Source organism: Sycon ciliatum, chromosome 13 (assembly GCF_964019385.1).
Source record: "Sycon ciliatum chromosome 13, ocSycCili1.1, whole genome shotgun sequence".
In the NCBI taxonomy this organism is placed as follows: Eukaryota; Metazoa; Porifera; class Calcarea; order Leucosolenida; family Sycettidae; genus Sycon; species Sycon ciliatum.
In genome coordinates this window covers 2116950-2134763 of record NC_088655.1, presented here as the reverse complement: position 1 = coordinate 2134763, position 17814 = coordinate 2116950, and the positions used below count along the sequence as shown (strand labels likewise).

Sequence of the window (17814 nt, the reverse complement as noted above, 5' to 3'; positions counted from 1 at the left end):
CCCCCCACACGCACACATAACCCCCCCCCCCCCACACACACACAAACACATAACTCCCCCCCCCCCACACACACACACATACCCTCCCCCCCCCCCCCACACATAACCCCCCCCCCCCACACACACAACCTATCATAATCATGGAGTATGCATCACCCATCTCTGAATGAACACGTGACCAACTACGTGAGCACACACGCACACACACACACACATACACACACACACACACACACACACACACATACCCCCCCCCACACACACACACACCTCAGACCTCAGACATGCCCATCGTGGAAGCGATGATAGCGAACAGCTATGTTAGACATAGCAACTTGTGCTGGGATTACACCATTCAACAGCTTGCAAGGCTGATGAATTGACCGCCACTATTTTTAGCCTGGTATCCACCACACAGCTGTGTGAAGTGACTTTTTCTGGCCAGTGAATCCCTATTTTTCATTTTTTCATTTTTTTCCTACACACACACCACACCACATACTCCGGCATGCACTGGCTGTTGGTAACCACCCAGGAGAATGAAAGAAAAGTCAGGAAGAGTCCGAGAAAGAGAAGAAAGACGTACACACACACACACACACACACACACACACACACACACACACACACACACACACACACACACACACACACACACAGCTGAAAGAGAATGAATGAAAAGGACTTTCTTATGACTATAATTTCACGCTCATCAGCGATACCATGGAGGTATAACAATCTATCAACCTTGTCACTACAACCTCTTTCTATCTTGTGTTTACTTTAGTATTTGTATGAGATTTCTACGTGTGTATTGTGTTCCATGATGAATCTACTTGTATTTAATACAGTGTGTTGTTGTTGTTGTTGTTGTTGTTGTTGTAGAAAACAATAACAGGTTTGACATCGACATGACAGGTCTGCCAAGGTCTCAATGATCATAAATAATACATACATTTTCTCCTGTAGTTGATTGTTCCAACTAGGAACACACGCTTCTTGCCGAACTTGATACTTGACTGACTCACGACTGCCATCCAGAGCACACGAGGAGCACGTCGCACCTTCCACTCGGCAAACCTGCAAGAAAGCACCACTCCCTGCTCAATACACAGTGTTTCGGGGAATTCACCCCTCATCAGTTGAGCTTGAGTAGGCCGAGGAAGGTTTTGCCTGAAAAGCACCACTTATATACTGCTCTCCAGGCCAAACCATCACCAAGGATACAAACTTTCAGAGACACTTTATTTCCAGCGCGACAAACACCTCGTGAAGCTCCAGGTAGCAGCGGGAGTCAGAGTCGCTCATGGAGTTGTGCTAAACAGACGTTGAGAGCCAGTATAGATATTCGCAACGAAACACTGTGTATTGAGCAGGGAGTGGTGCTTTCTTGCAGGTTTGCCGAGTGGAAGGTGCGACGTGCTCCTCGTGTGCTCTGGATGGCAGTCGTGAGTCAGTCAAGTGTCAAGTTCGGCAAGAAGCGTGTGTTCCTAGTTGAAACAATCAACTACAGGAGAAAATGTATGTATTATTTATGATCATTGAGACCTTGGCAGACCTGTCATGTCGATGTCAATCTATCCACTTCTCCCTGGCTTAGCTTGTCTGACCCTCTGTCCGTTATGTATGGAGTACCGTAATGTTCAATACATGCTGACCTACATTTCTCACACTCTACATATCTGATATACACATGACGTAATATGATATGAATAAACTACTACCCACCTTCTCTTGTACCACACGTAGGTATCTTGTTTGCACATGACAGTTGACACTGCTGCTCTGGTATTCTCTGACATCTCGCTGGATCATCTTGTCACGCGTAGTGTTGCAGGCTGGCATCAACACCACTGTTCTAGCTATACGTACTTGCATACAAACCATAATGTCTAGTGATAACAACACTACATTCATTCATTCCCAGAACGCTATGCTGTACCGCAGTCATTTCTCATCACTAAGTCAAGAGACGGCAGAGGGAAAGTCCCTACTACATCTAGACAAGGACACGTGATTGAGAAAGATCACCACCACCACTAACAAATGAACTACCATGGATGAAAAATAGAATGGATTACGAAAACTGGAGGGAAACGTCAAGAGAGTGTCCGAGAGAAAGACCGAGAGAAAGAGAGAGAGAGAGAGAGATAGATAGATAGATAGATAGATAGAGATAGAGAGAGAGAGAGAGAGAGAGAGAGAGAGAAAGAGTGAGAGAGAAAGAGAGAGTGTGTGTGAGAGAGAGAGAGAGAGAGAGAGAGAGAGAGAGAGAGAGAGAGAGAGAGAGAGAGAGAGAGAGAGAGAGACAGTCTTGACTTGTACATTCTCTGTGGTGAATGGTGTTGTGCAGTGGGCACACGTTGTGCATTAAACCCAATCGATGTAGCGTCCATCTATCGTAGGAATCATCGTTGACGTTCGGGTGAAGCGGTCCGTTACCCTGGAGCAATTCCGAGGCGCAAACAGCAACGCAACAACCTGCATTGGGAAAGAGATAGGAGATAGGAACATGTAGACATTACGACAAGACAAGGACTATCCACAAGACTCTATCCTAGCATGCAAGCAACATGCCAACACACCAAGATCATCATCCAGCAGTCAACGACAAAATATATATTTTACACATCCATTATTAGACTTACCGATGGTAATGCTGGTTTGATGTGTGATTGTCGTCCTACGGTCATGACGTCAGGTCATTCAGTAAAGATACGCATGTGGCTTTCCAGTCTGGTCGGTCTCTGTGGGACATGTTGTTTGGTATGGTCATCATCGTCCTTCCTGATAACATCGGCCCTGTCGACGTCCACCCCTGCCAGCTCGCTCAGCCATGACGACGTCCACCACTGCCAGCTCACTCAGCCATATCGGCGTCAACCCCCGCCAGCTCTCTCAGCGATGTCGACGTCTACCCCCGCCAGCTCACTCAGCGATGTCGACGGCTACCCCCGCCAGCTCACTCAGCGATGTCGACGTCCACCCCCGCCAGCTCACTCGGCCATGTCGACGTCAACCTCACCTGCCATTGCTCACAATGAGTCATGCCGAGAATTGTGAGAATGCACTGATGATGAAAGGTGTTGAGTAGGCGAATATGACTCACCTTGATGAGCCATGTGTCAGCACCGTAGAGGAGAGCAGGAAGTACAATAGCATGGTACACAAGCCGCTTGGTGTGGACCGAGAGACTTGAGCACTGAAACTATTAGAGGCCTGAGAAGTTCGCACAGCCTGGGTCAAGCGAGCAGCGAGGTCCACACCCACCGTTTAACAGAGAAAGTATTGATTTCACAAGAGATAGAAGTACGGTTGGGGCCTTGGTTAGACCGAAGCCATGACTGGAAATTGGAAGTGACCAAATGGGGTATATATGGCAGTCTTGGCAACATCCTTCTGGCTATTACGAATCAGCATACAGTCTGTATGTGTGCCGAACATGCTCGAAGTAAATTTAACTCGAGTACTGAGCAAAAAAATTTAAAATATGATTAAAATAGAAGAAATCACATGAAAACGAGTTATGAAGCAACTATCGACGACTGCAAGAATACGTTACAGTGAAAGTGTGTGAGAGCTAGGTCTCAGGTCGCTGAATATCTCACTAACATGTCAGTTTTGTGCCCTGTTATGGCACCTTCTGACTGCTTATCATCTCTTGTTACAGTCGTTGAGAGTTGCTCCGTACCAGTAACAGTATTTTACTCGTTTTCATGTGATTTCTTCTTTTGTAATTATACTCCAAGTAGATACAATTTAGAGAAATATCTGGCACCCTGAACTGTGTCAAACAAATCATCGATATAGGGAAGTCATGCTTTATTCCTGACAGTGAATCTGTTGAGTCCCCCCCCCCCCCAGTCACATACCATCCACAAAGACCCATCAGTTATCTTAACGAAGAAGACAGGGGCGTCGAAGGCGCATGACCGTCGTCAGAGGGAGCAGAATGATTTCGTCTCGATCAAGAGCTGTGCGTCCCCTGCCCTGGCTCGTCGGCTGGAGAGTTTATCCACGAAAGGCGTGTCGAGTTGGCTCGAGGTGTTGCCTCTGGCAGACCATGGTCACCATCTGTCCAAAGAAGACTTCCGCGACGCTCTGGCTCTCCACTATGGTTGGTCTCTCGTGGACACACCGGCGAGCTGTGTGTGTGGGGAGCCGTTCGACGCCACACATGCGATGATTTGCCCCCTAATGGGGTATTCCCGACAATACGACAAAAATAAGTAAGAGATATAATGGCGGGTCTTCTGACGGAGGTATGCTCAGATGTGGCAGTCGAGCCTGGACTTGCTCCGATCACAGGCGAGGTGTTTTTATCGGCATCAACAAACACCGCGAACGACGCCCGCGCTGATGTTTGAACTCGTGGATTCTGCACCCGGGCTCAGAATGCGTTCTTCGATGTCCGGGTCTTCCACTTGGATGCAGCATCATACAAGAGCAAGCCCGTAAGTGATCTTCTGAAGCAACATGAGCGCCGCAAGAAGAGTGAGTATGCCGAGCGTATCAACAATGTCGACCGTGGTTCATTTACCCCTCTAGTCTTTACCACGGCGGGTTGTTGTGCTCCGGAGTGTACTACATTCATTAAGCGATTGTGTGGATTGCTGGCAACCGCCGATCGACTGTATGCCCAGCTAATGGCCTATGTGCGATGTCGCTTGTCCTTCGCTTTGCTCAGTGCAGTGATAATGTGCATTCGCGGTGCAAGTTCGGCCTACCATCGCCCAGTTAATGTGATGAGGTAGTTGTCCATTGTGGAGAGCGGCTTCTAAGCATGTGATTGAGTGGTCTCTGCATGTTGATCAGGTAGCGGAGTGACATCACTGACAGTTTATTTATGTATTTTTCAATTGAATTGAATTGAATTGATTTTTTTACAATTTTTTACTTTATTTCTCATTTTTCATTCGTGTTGGGTTTAACTATTCACTGTACTGATATGATGGTGATGATTGTGCTTTGATTTGCCCGTAAAAGAGGCCTTCCCAAGGCGTCAAAGGGAGATTTGCTTCGTTCAATGAATGAATTTTTGATGCAGTTCCAACAACTGGAAGAGGAGCTCGTCCATCTCAGGCTTTGGTAGGCTGTACGCTGCTCTGGATGCCAATAACCACACATGCTCAATCTTCATCTCATGATTCACGTTAATTTTGGGTGGCAGTTGGCAAGGCAGCAGCTTATATGGGAAAACGTTTCGTGAATCTCTAAATGAGACCTTGTATATGGCGTTCTTTATCAGGAGAACCTTCGTTCACTGGTCATGAGTGCACGCATCATGAGCAACGGAAACCCAGGCCAGAAAGCCACGGTCACTACTTCGCAAGGCATGTGCTGCTTGACTGCCGGTTATGTACAGGATTTGGACTTGTGTGGTCTGGTCACGTGTTACAGTTCGCCGTTCACTCATACTTCATTCATTAGAAAGTTCATAGATGGATTCCAGTAAACCAAGGTTTTGCGAATACAGCATCATACCGTGTCACAGGCAACACTGTGATGACTTATCGCTGGAGTCCCATATTTCATTTATTACTGCTTTCTATCTGCATTCGCCACCTTTTCATTGGGCAGATCTGCCCGTTTGGTTAGCGAATTAAACACAAACAATTAACACAAATCGGCATTCGTTTGCGTGCCAGGCGACCAGTAGCTTATATCATGAGTTACTAACGTACCACCAGTTATCACACAGCAACCCTCTCAGATTTGTTCTACTTTATTTGTACCTATCCGGTCACGATAAGTGAGAAATCTAGAAGGTAACGTGTAGATTAGAGAATCACTAAAATAAAACGTGAGAATTCAGCAGAGCGCAATTCTGAGTTTAAAAAGGAATGTTGTGCGGGTAGAACACCACTTCAATTGTTAGCCCCTCCGGTTTACGTTCCGATCTTAGTATCATCTTACCCAACGCGAAGCAGAATCTATGGAGGTTGAACGACGACGACGACTTGGTATAACCGCAGTTCATCCTGGAACCGTCATGACGAACGTGGCCTTCCCGTGTAGGCCTCACCATAGCTAATGAACACCTCATTGAGACAACCGCGAACCCACGGTCCCTCGCAATTGTCTCCCGACACTTGTATCAAAGGAGGCGAAATCGCCTGTTTGTGGTGCGACGTTAAATAAACTTCTACAACACTTACAGAGAGAGACCCGAGCCGTCATTTTGCCACAGCAAATGAGTTTTTTCTCCTTCAGCACCAGGACGGCAACGAGGCAGTGCCGCTCGAGAGCATTCCGAGTTCGCCAAAAACAGCAAAACCGTCATCAAGCTTTGTCAGCTCGACCGTCAGAGAAGAGGATTTACGCTCGCATTCTCAGACTTCTTGTCCTCAGCGCACAGACGACTTGTGCAGCAGCTGCGTGCGACGGATCTATTCACCCACGAGGATAGGCGCCTGATCGCCATATCCGGCGAAGTTCTCCAAGGAAGTGCGCAAGCTGGTTCCGCTTCCGACAGGAGACAGCACCCCACTCGCGGGGGGGGGGGGGGGGGGTTACAATCGATCACACAGAGGAACCGCGGTACACAGCGTTACGGGAGTCATGATCCTAGACAGAACGGAATGGGCAAGGATCGGTGCTTCGCCAATTATCCTGGACTGGTTGAGCAATGGTTTCCCGATAAAATTCAAACGGTACCAGCCAGCGTTTCACCAAGGTAACAGGCCAATGACGAAGGAGAGCAGCGAGTTCATCACAGCAGGTTTATCACATGGCACGTGATTGTCGCCCGTACTTCCGCGAATCAGCACATTTCCCGCCGCGGGCAATAATATGCGATATTGCCCGCAAAAAATAGTATATTTGCCGGCAAAAAAATGTTTATTTCATTGATCGCGTGACTACGACTCTGTAGACATGTATGACTGTACTAGCATGATGACGAAGATGGATTTCTTTTTGGAGATGGACGTCCCGTCCCGGAAATGGATATGGCCTCCGACTTCTGCAATGTGGTGCTTGCAGGGATCATTTGTTCAGTCATGTTGGCAGCCTGACCGTCAGTAAGCCTTTGGATAGGATTCAGTTCTGCTCGATGTGGTACTGTGATCACAAACAATTATTTGAAATAACACAAATTCAACTCAGCATCATGCATTTGCAGATCCTTGCAAAGTCACTGCCTGTGTGTGGTGTTCCTGTACCACGCGAAAATCTTACCAGGCTCATCTGTCCTCTGCCTTCACCTTTGCTTGAACAACAAACACAACAATTCAGGAATGTTTTGCAATGAAAAATAGAAAAAAATTATCCTCAGAATTACACACCAGGGAGTCGTCAAATACAGTGTACTTGCAGAACTGTATTTGACGACTTCCTGATACACATGTAAACATGAAGAAACTCTTTGTGGTAGCATTCCTAATTTTTCAAATGAAAGTATGATTCTGCTGTGTTTTATTGTGGTTGCCATGTCTATTGCTATGACGATGCCGTGCCGGAATGTTTTTGTGTCTCCGTCTTTCAGTACTGTATACTCTCTGATGGCCCGTAGCAGGCTTTTATCAGGGTGTAGGAGAAATATCTGCATTTTTCCTGTTTTGATGGGGTGAATACCCCGAAACACTGTGTATTGAGCAGGGAGTTGTGCTTTCTTGCAGGTTTGCCGAGTCGAAGGTTCGATGGACTTCTCGTGTTCTCTGGATGGCAGTCTTGAGTCAGTCAAGTGTCAAGTCGTCGGCGGAAAAGCGCAAGCTCTAGTGTGGGAGCAAACCCATTCCTAAACAAAATCATCGCCGAAGTCGCAACCTCTATTTCGTATTGATAACGATAGACCATAAATATACATTGTGGTCATAATGTGCTGGCATTCGGGCTAGTTTCAACAGCAGCCCAATGGTCTGCTCTGTGGGCCATGTGATAAATTTGTTATCGCATGGTTGCTGTGGGCCTTATGGCATATTATTGCCCCTCGATGTTAGCCCTCGGATAACCTCACGGGGCAATAATATGGCATAAGGCCCTCGCAACCATGCGATAACATACATACAAGAATTACTCCTGCAGGCAGCAATCGAGAAGACTCAAACACCAACGTATTGCATCTCCCCAATAGCAAGTGCTAGGAGGAGAAGGAGAGACAAGAAGAACAGACGTTATTAGGAATAGTATGTGGAGCGGAATTTGGAAGTCATGGGGTGAGGCAGGTATGATGCTGATGATCAGAGATGGTCATGTGCCCACGACCAGTCGTTGGTCTTCAAATAGCGGTTGGCTGCAACTTTGAAGTGTTGCAAGTCCTTGGTGCAGAAAGGACCAGAGAAGACTCCGGCGGGCAGCTGGTTCCAGACGGGGACAACTGCGTGAGGGTAGGCTCGACACAGGTTGTTGCGGGAACGGACTGGAAGTTCATTGGCCAGTTGGTGTGCGTGAGCATTACATCTCTGGAATGTACTACGGGTGGAGTGGACTGTTCGGTGTTGGGGCTGCTGGGGTGGCAGCATCCTCTGTAGAAGGGGATGCGTATCCGGACAATGCATCTTGTACAGGAGGCAAAGTGCTGCAACCATCCGACGAAGAGCAAGACTTGGCAGCCAACACATTGGGGCGATGGCACGGATGGCCCGGGCTTGCACACGGTCGAGTCTTGCAAGATGGGATGGGGCCGCTCCCATCCAGACAATAGGGCAGTACTCCATCACTGGGCGGAGTACTGCCCTATTGTCTGGATGGGAGCGGCCCCATCCCATCTTGCAAGACTCGACCGTGTGCAAGCCCGGGCCATCCGTGCCATCGCCCCAATGTGTTGGCTGCCAAGTCTTGCTCTTCGTCGGATGGTTGCAGCACTTTGCCTCCTGTACAAGATGCATTGTCCGGATACGCATCCCCTTCTACAGAGGATGCTGCCACCCCAGCAGCCCCAACACCGAACAGTCCACTCCACCCGTAGTACATTCCAGAGATGTAATGCTCACCCACACCAACTGGCCAATGAACTTCCAGTCCGTTCCCGCAACAACCTGTGTCGAGCCTACCCTCACGCAGTTGTCCCCGTCTGGAACCAGCTGCCCGCCGGAGTCTTCTCTGGTCCTTTCTGCACCAAGAACTTGCAACACTTCAAAGTTGCAGCCAACCGCTATTTGAAGACCAACGACTGGTCGTGGGCACATGACTATCTCTGATCATCAGCATCATACCTGCCTCACCCCATGACTTCCAAATTCCGCTCCACATACTATTCCCAATAACGTCTGTTCTTCTTTTCTCTCCTTCTTCTCCTAGCACTGTCTGTCTTATCATTCCCCTCCTTCTAATGTACTGTCTCTCCTCCTAACATTTCGTATCATGTACCTGTCACTCCTTTCATTTTTCTTCTTTTTTTGGTGCGTTTTATGTCCCCATGACGTCGAGACCTCAGGTCGGCTGAGGGCAAAAAGCCTCACCATCACTATGCTCCCACTATGCAATTTTTTGTCTTTGCCTGCGAGCTGTGATCATTGTAAAAAAAAAAAAAAAAAAAACCCAACGCTGCTAAAGAAAAATGGAAAACGAAGTATTATTTTGAACCTAAAACGCCTGAACCGGTGTGTTGTTGCACTACGCTTCAGGTACGAGAAATCTGGACATACTGCAGGAGATCATAACCAGGAGACTGGTGTAGCTAGCTGGACCTGCAAAACGGCTTCTTGCGCGTGTCGATGCACACAGAGTGTCGGCCATGCAGTGGGTTCCAGTGGAACAGTAGCTATCACCAGTATCGCGTCCTTGCATTCGGACTACCAACCAAGTAGGAATGTACGAGCGGGTTCTGGGCCAGGGGGCGCCCGGGTCCCAAAAAATGGGGTATTATTGAAAAATGGGGTACTAATAGTACCCCATTTTTGCGGTGAAAATTATTTTTGGCCCGGTTTTTTTGCGGATAAAAATATGTGCCAGGGGGTGCCCCTACCTCAAAAAAAAAGGGGGTATTATTGAAAATATGTATTGGGGTGTTATGCTCTACCCTAAACAATAAGGTAATATGGTGTCATGATTTGGAATTCTACATGTATCATTAATTTTGATTTTTAGGGTGTGGGTAATATGTCCTACCCTACATCATAATATTGCATTCCGATGTCTAAAATATTACTATTTCAAATGTCAATGTTATCTCACTTTTTCCAATTTTATATTAATCAGAACTCATAGTTTTGCAGTATTTTGACTTGTAATTTCAATTTTTCGGATCATTTTCCGGACTTCCGGCATCTTCTTAGGATATCCTTCATCGTCAATGTCGATCGTGCCGACACGCGCAACAACACGGGTTATCCTCGTCGACATGACTGAGAGGCGGACAGATTTCGTCGTCGCTTGTGTATCCCCGTCTTTTCGAAAGACCTTGCGATCGTTGAGATCCTTGATGACACGGATGAGTTCCTGAGCTTCGATCTGCTCTCCATTTGCAAACGTCTCTTCGACAATATCCAGAACACCTGCAGCCTTCATCACGTTGTACATCGATCTTCTCCCGTCGTCCCAGCAGCGGAGCAGTCTGCCCGTATCTCGCCATGATGATGAGCCATAATCTTCTACACCATCAACAACGATCTTCGGTAGACGCTGGTGTTTCTCACCGCTCACGAGAACGCGCGTCGACAACCTGCACAGATACTGTGCAATCTCCATGGGAGTCAAGTCCTCCCGATCCGGGTGAAGAAGCATGGGTCTTAGCTCGTAAGCTGTACCCAGATCGGTGAGTAACCGAACGGTTAATTCATCTTTATTACTACAAGAAAATAAATAAAACTTCTCTACATACGGTTCGGAGGTTGACCAGGCCGACATCTTTGATCTGGTAGAGAGAGAAATTCTGGAGACGGTACTCGATCATCCAATGGACTCAAAAATGAATTGTGAACCAAAAATGAAATTATATCAGGTTTTATAGGTCCCGCCAAGTCCCGTCCCGCCGGGTCCCGCCTCCGGGAAGGTGACGACCTTGGAGAACACGGTGAACACGGTGCGCGCCAAAAACCAAAACGTTGCTCGCGACATGCCGTGTCTTTTTTGGTTCGGGTTTGGAATCTTTCCATTGACATAAGTCAATTAGTTTTCCATCTATGTCCGTAATCGAAAGGTCCATGAGGTGTAGAATTTTTCTAGCTTTCCTCTCGTATAATTCTTTTCGACATACAACAATTCTTTCTCGAACTTTTAGCTGCTGGAATACCGGATTCATCTTGACCTCAGATGCACAGATCATGCATCCATGCATTGACGTCACAGTACATCATTGCAACACTGATTTCACTGTGAAGTGTGGAACATGGGTCAATGCGCGATAAAAGGATGAACGTGATTTCAGCGGGAAGTGCGCTAATTGGTCACATGTTTTCAGCGGGAAGTGCGGTAAGTGGTTAATTGTTTCCAGCGGGAGATGAGTGGATTGGTTAATTGAAAAACAAGCAGTTATTCCGAATTCAACTATTACGAAAACCCTATAAAAATAGATCCTCGGTACCTTGTCAAGCCATTGTGTGGTTGTCCGCCACCACCCCTGCTCAGGATGGAACCCATTCGGAAGAAACCTCGTCAGTCTTTTGATGTAGTGAGATCATCTGATCTGTTGCAATTCTTTAGTTATTGTCCTGATCAAGAGTTTGCAGATGTACTAAAGTTTTTCTCTCATGTTCTACCGTCGCTGGAGCTGCTTCTTGAAGAGAATATTGAGCAATGGGGTCAGTACAAGTGTTCTTTGGTAGTTCAGGTGGTGATGCAGAAGCTGAATCCTGCTACAGGACAAATGGTTTCCAACACATTCTTCTTCCGATCGAGTACAACGCTGGTGCTCAACACCATGGAGCTGAGGGACCTTCTCAGTAGGATGATTGCTCAGATTAACGCTCGTCTTGATGATTTCGTTCGTCATGGATCAGGTTGGGTAGTTGAACGGATTTCCTGTTTACACATCGAAATGTCACGCTACTGTGTACTTGGAGGAAGTTCGTACATCCCCTTGCCACCGGAGTTGAAGTCGAAGAAGGCCATTGTTAACGTGCAGAACACTGACAACAAGTGTTTACTGTAAGTATAGCAGTGGGGTTTCAGTGTGGTGATACGGTGTATGGATTGAACTGTATACCGCCTGTCCATGTCTTATGTCATCCGTACTTTAGATGGTCAATACTGGCTGCTAAATTTTCGGCAGACAAGTCTCATCCATGTCGTCAATCGTCGTACGCAGAACATGCGGATACTGTGGATGTGAGCGGCATCGAGTTTCCAGCAAAACTGGAAGACATACCAGTCATCGAAAGACTGAACGACGGTCTTTACATCAACGTCTTCGGATATGAAGAGAAAGTCATATATCCGTTAAGAATTTCTCAGCATCCGCAGACCGCCATCAATGTATTGCTCATCCAAGACGAACGCAATGACGTGGAGGTGCAGCACTGGGTGTGGATAAAATCATTCAGTCGTCTTGTTGCTACTGGAGCACGTCGAGCACATTTCGTCTGCTTCAGATGTCTCTCAACACACGTCACGGAGAAGGCATTGAATAATCATATGATGTACTGCAGTGAACATCCTGAAGCCACGGTGAAGATGCCAAAGGCTGGTGATAGAGTGATGTTCAGGAATGTGAACAAGCAGCTTCAAGCCCCATTTGTAAGTAGAACATTTAATCAAGGTGAACACACTGTGGTCTGTTTTTTTTTTTTTTTTTTTTTTTTTTTTTTTTTTTTTTTTTTTCTTTTCTTTTCTTTCCTGCACATGTTTCTTGACTCTGATTGTTCACCTTTCTGCTGTTTTACTCGGTGTTGTCTCTGCAGCTATTCCTAATTCTCTATCTGTCTTTTCCGCTGTTTTACTCGGTGTTGTCCCTGCTGCTATTCCTACTTCTCTCTCTCTCTCTCTCTCTCAAATGCAGGTGATCTATGCCGATTGTGAGGCTTTCATAGAACCTCTGTCCGCTGACAATAAAATCGGTCATTCGACATTCCAAAAGAACAAGCATGTAGCCTGTTCCTGTTCGTACATTGTAGTACGATCTGATGGCGTCGTCACGAACCGTTTCTTCTACCGTGGAGAAGATTCTATGTTCTGTTTTCTGCTGTCACTTGAGCAAGAGGAGGAGATTATCCGTGATGAGCTTCTAGCATGTAATGCTGGTCAAATGATCATTTCAGAAAGTCAGCAACGTGAATTTGAAACGGTAGTCTCCTGTTGGATCTGTGGTGAAGCGTTGGGTAGCGATCGTGTACGTGACCACTGTCACATCACCGGTGCTTATCGTGGTGCAGCACACAACCATTGTAACCTGAACATGCGGATTGAGCCGTTCAAGATCAAGATTCCTGTGATCTTTCATAACTTGAAGGGATACGATTCTCATCACATCATATCTGCCATTGGGAGAACGTCCATTGATGAGATTACGTATGTGAACGAGAAAGGACAAGAACGGGTACGTTACATATGCGTGGTGTGTGTGTGTGTGTGTGTGTGTGTGTGTGTGTGTGTGTGCGTGTGCGTGTGTGCGTGTGCGTGGATCATGATGTTTTTCTAAGAAGGAAGATCATTACTATGTTGGTACTCATATTCACGTTTATATGATTGATATTCATCTTTACAGCTGCACCTTAAAACTGTGTCTCCTCTTTTTCTTTCTTCTCAGACCAAGCGTCTCGGTGCTATCAAAGTGATTCCCATCAACAGTGAAAAATATGTCACATTCGGATGGAGACAGTTCCAGTTCATCGACAGCCTGGCATTCTTGAACACCTCCCTAGACCGGTTGGTTTCGGCTACACCACCAGATGCATTCGCCCTTCTATCCGCACGATTTCCAGACGAGGATGAACGCAAACTGTTGACACGAAAGGGTGTCTACCCGTATGAATATATGGGGTCGTACGACCAATTCGAAGAAACGCGTCTACCACCCAAGGATGCATTCCACTCAACGCTAACGAACACGGTGAGTAGTGTGACAGATATAGTAGATCTTTCTCTCTTTCTTTTTTCACCACCTTACTTCGAAGTACTAAAATAAGACAAAATGTGTTTGAACGCTTCCTGCAGCTTCATACTAAATAATTGATTGTGTGGGCGAACTACTAAAATAAGTTCGTTGATTTGTTTTTCTTTTTGGTGTACATTTTCTATTCCCTAGGGTATCAGTGATGAAGACTATGCCTATGCGCAAACAGTATGGACTGCGTTTGACTGTGAAGATCTAGGAGACTATCACGACCTCTACCTGGAGACTGATGTGCTGCTGTTGGCTGACGTTTTCGAAAACTTCAGAAGAACTGCTCACGCAACCTATGGATTGGATCCCGCTAATTACCTCACCTTACCGGGATTTGCCTGGGATTCGCTGCTGAAAATGACGAAGGTGTCCCTTCATCTCATTTCCGACATTGACATGTTCAACTTCATTGAGCATGGCAAAAGAGGTGGCATAAGCATGGTGTCCGCTAGACACGCCACCGCCAACAACAGATATCTATCGGAATACAATCCAGACGAGCCGTCAAGCTTCATCCAATATTTAGATGCGAACAATCTATATGGATGGGCCATGTCTCAACCCTTGCCCGTGTCGGACTTCTGCTTTGAAGCAGTGACGGATGATCTTCTGGAGACGGTACTCGATCATCCAATGGACTCTTCGACGGGATACATGGTGGAGTGCGATTTAAGGATTCCAGATGGTGTGCATGACATGATGAATGATTATCCGTTGGCTCCTGAGCAGATGAAGGTGACACGAGATATGCTTTCTCCATATCAGACCCACATGGCAGAGAAACTAATGGTAAGTCATGGTCTATCTGGTGGATATGCTTGTATTAATCTTCTAAGGTTTGTGTATATCTATACTGTACTCTTGTAGGTGACCGGTTTGGAAGCGAAGAAACTGGTACCAAATCTACTACCGAAAGAGCACTATGTTCTGCACTACAGAAACTTGCAGCAGTATGTGTCCTTGGGTGTGGAGATTACAGATGTGCATCGTGTGCTCTCCTTCACACAACACCCATGGATGAAGCCATACATCGACACTAATACTGACCTGAGAAAGCTATCAACTTCTGATTTCGAGAAAGACTTCTATAAGGTGGGTACTCCACATCATGTGTGTGTGTGTGTGTGTGTATTTAGCGATAGTGTGGGATCTAGTATGTACTGGAAGTGTGAATGACCTGAAGATAACAGTTTTCTTATTGTTGTTTTTCTTGTCTTTTCTTTGTATGCCTGTTTATCGTAGTTGATGAACAATGCTGTATATGGCAAGACCATGGAAAACGTTCGAAACAGAGTAAACATCAAGCTCATTCGTGAACAGGATGAAAAACCACGTCTCCAGAAAAGCATCAACAAACCTTCGTACATCCGCAGTGTAGCCTTTGAGAACGATCTGATAGCAATCGAGTTTGCCAAGACAAAGGTGACTCTCAATAAACCCATTTATGTGGGTACAGCCATCCTCGATCTGTCGAAGCACTTGATGTATTCCTTTTACTATGAAGTTCTCCTACCCCGCTATGGACAAAATGTACGTTTGCTCTACACTGATACTGATAGTCTGATCGTACATATTCAAACGGATGATCTGTACACCGATATGTCAAACAACATAACAGCCTATGACACATCCAACTATTCACCATCCCACCACCTGTACAGCACGGTCAACAAGAAGGTGGTAGGGAAGTTCAAGGACGAACTAGGTGGCAAACCCATCAAGGAGTTCATTGGTTTGCGGAGCAAGATGTACGCATACCGCTGTGAAGACAACGACGACAATGGCAAGCGTGCCAAAGGTGTGCAGAGAAGCGTGTTGAAAAACACCATAACCGTCGATGATTATCGAACATGTCTCGTCGAGGAGTCTCAGCTGAAGAGAACAATGAATGTTCTTCGAAGTCGACGACATTGCATTCACGGAGAGGAGCTACGCAAGATTGCCCTCTGTGGATTCGACAGTAAGCGTTACATTCTGGAGGATGGTATCAACACCCTGGCATTCGGACACAAGGATATTCCAAAGCACTGAGGGATTTCCACACATACTAGAGCATATGTCATATCTTCTCATGAAATACATTGTAAATACTATGCGATTCATAATATTCACGTTAATCCAAAGCATGAGCTACATTGTACATATGAAATGCTAATACTTTTTGAGATCATTCACATCCTTCTTTGTTAACCAGGTATGGAATTTTTCGTCTTGATAACCCCTCCATTTGACGAGCCGACTGTTCTTGTTGTATTTCAACACCTTATCGAATCTCAATCCTGTGTGTCTGGCATGTTGTAGCTCAGCTCCATAGAACTGTCCTTGAATGACTTCTCCCATCAGGTCTTGAACACGATAGGTGTGGGGTACAGTGGGTAGGACATCGTTTACCACGAACACTTCCTCTGTCCAGTTGGGCGTGTACCCTTTCTCGAAATGACGTTTAGCTACAGCCAAACGCACATCATCACCCACTTTGAATTTTGCTGGTGATTGCTTCGAGTGTACGTCTGCATCTTTTGGTTTTCCATCAAGAGAAGCTTTCGTGGGACTCATGCCGATACTGCGATGTTTCGAGCTGTTGTACTTGACCATAAGCTGAGGAAGGACGTCAAGATACTGTGTCGTAGCTTTCTCCGTGAAATGGCGCCACATTCTGCCTTTCAGTGTTCTATTGAAGCGTTCCACCACCACGGCTTTTCCTTCGTTGTGGGTGCTGTACATGATGATGTTGTGATCCTTGACCCATTGCTTCATTGTTGCATTGTAGAACTCCTTGCCTTCGTCTACCCATAGTTTTTGTGGTACCCTGTTCGATGTTTTCAGGATCATGTCGAATGCATCCCTGACAGCAGAGCCAGTTTTGGTTTTCAGGGGTACTGCCCAGGCATAGCGACTGTACAGATCGATGACGGTCAGCAGGAATTTGTAGTTCTTGTTGCTTCGGGCAAACCGTTGCATATCCACTAGATCGGCACTCCAGATGTGATCCACAGACCTGCTCTTCACCTTGCGTCTTTTGAAATGCACTCGTCTGGGTTTGTGCAATTCGTTAGCCAGTTGCGTGTGGAATGGTGTGGACTGCGACTTCTTCTTCTGTCTTCCATCATGAAGTGCTTTTTGCACTTTCGTATCCCACAAGGCTCCACCACCTCGCAAGACACCTAAACTGAGAACCAGTTGATCGTTTTCCAGCTTTTCATCCTCATCGAAGACTCTTCGGAAAGTTCGAAGTGCTTCATCCAGACCATATTTGGAAAATAGCTTTCCCATCAATATGGCATACCATCCACATACTGCTGTGCTTCTGTCTTGAACGGCTTGGGTGTTGGTGATGATCTTACAGTCTGCATAGGCTTCTTTAAAGAAATCGCACAGTGCAGGTTCAGTGTAATCTTGCTCCATAGTGTATAGACTGCGTCCGAAACTGTCAAAAACCAGGATCACGTTTTGCTCGCGACACACGGTCAACCAATGATGTCCACCTTCCGGTGCATCGTACACCGGTAGAACGTTGTCGGTGTTGACGATACAAAAGTCTCCATTGTTCAAGGGTGGTAAGAGGTCGTAACTTGTACACCCCACGAACCCTCCAACACCATTCAATCTTCCTTTGATGTCGGCACTGCTGAGAGGGTAGTCCATTCTTGATCATAGCCTGAAAATTTTCGCGCACGTGATCACATTGAACGTCCACTCAGGATATCCTTGATGATACGAGTGATCCTGCTTTTATCCTTCAGAACCTCTTGAATGAATGATGCATCGTCCACCATCACCTTTTGTGCTCTGATCATGAAATGCTCGGGATGGATCAATTTTGCTTCAGTTGT

At 46.4% G+C, this 17814-nt stretch overlaps 1 protein-coding gene across 2 annotated transcripts; it reads left to right on the top strand.

The window, feature by feature from the left end:
- Positions 1-12686: 12686 nt before the first annotated feature.
- Positions 12687-16199, top strand: LOC135830026 (uncharacterized). Of its 2 annotated transcripts, XM_065342414.1 has the most exons (5): positions 12687-13414; positions 13625-13927; positions 14123-14770; positions 14849-15073; positions 15224-16199. In XM_065342414.1, the coding sequence occupies exons 1-5, from the start codon at positions 12872-12874 to the stop codon at positions 16010-16012; spliced, it is 2508 nt and encodes an 835-aa protein (XP_065198486.1). In that variant the 5' UTR covers positions 12687-12871; the 3' UTR covers positions 16013-16199. The 2 variants fall into 2 exon arrangements, with proteins under 2 accessions (XP_065198486.1, XP_065198485.1); XM_065342413.1 differs by lacking the exon at positions 14849-15073 and having other exon boundaries at positions 12699-13414.
- The last annotated feature ends 1615 nt before the right edge of the window (positions 16200-17814 follow it).

Coding starts and splice junctions, on each gene's coding strand:
- LOC135830026 (XM_065342414.1), top strand. CDS start 12,872: ATGCAGGTGATCTATGCCGATTGTGAGGCTTTCATAGAACCTCTGTCC. Junction 13,415..13,624: donor ACGAGAAAGGACAAGAACGG/GTACGTTACATA, acceptor CTTTCTTCTCAG/ACCAAGCGTCTCGGTGCTAT. Junction 15,074..15,223: donor TCGAGAAAGACTTCTATAAG/GTGGGTACTCCA, acceptor TGTTTATCGTAG/TTGATGAACAATGCTGTATA.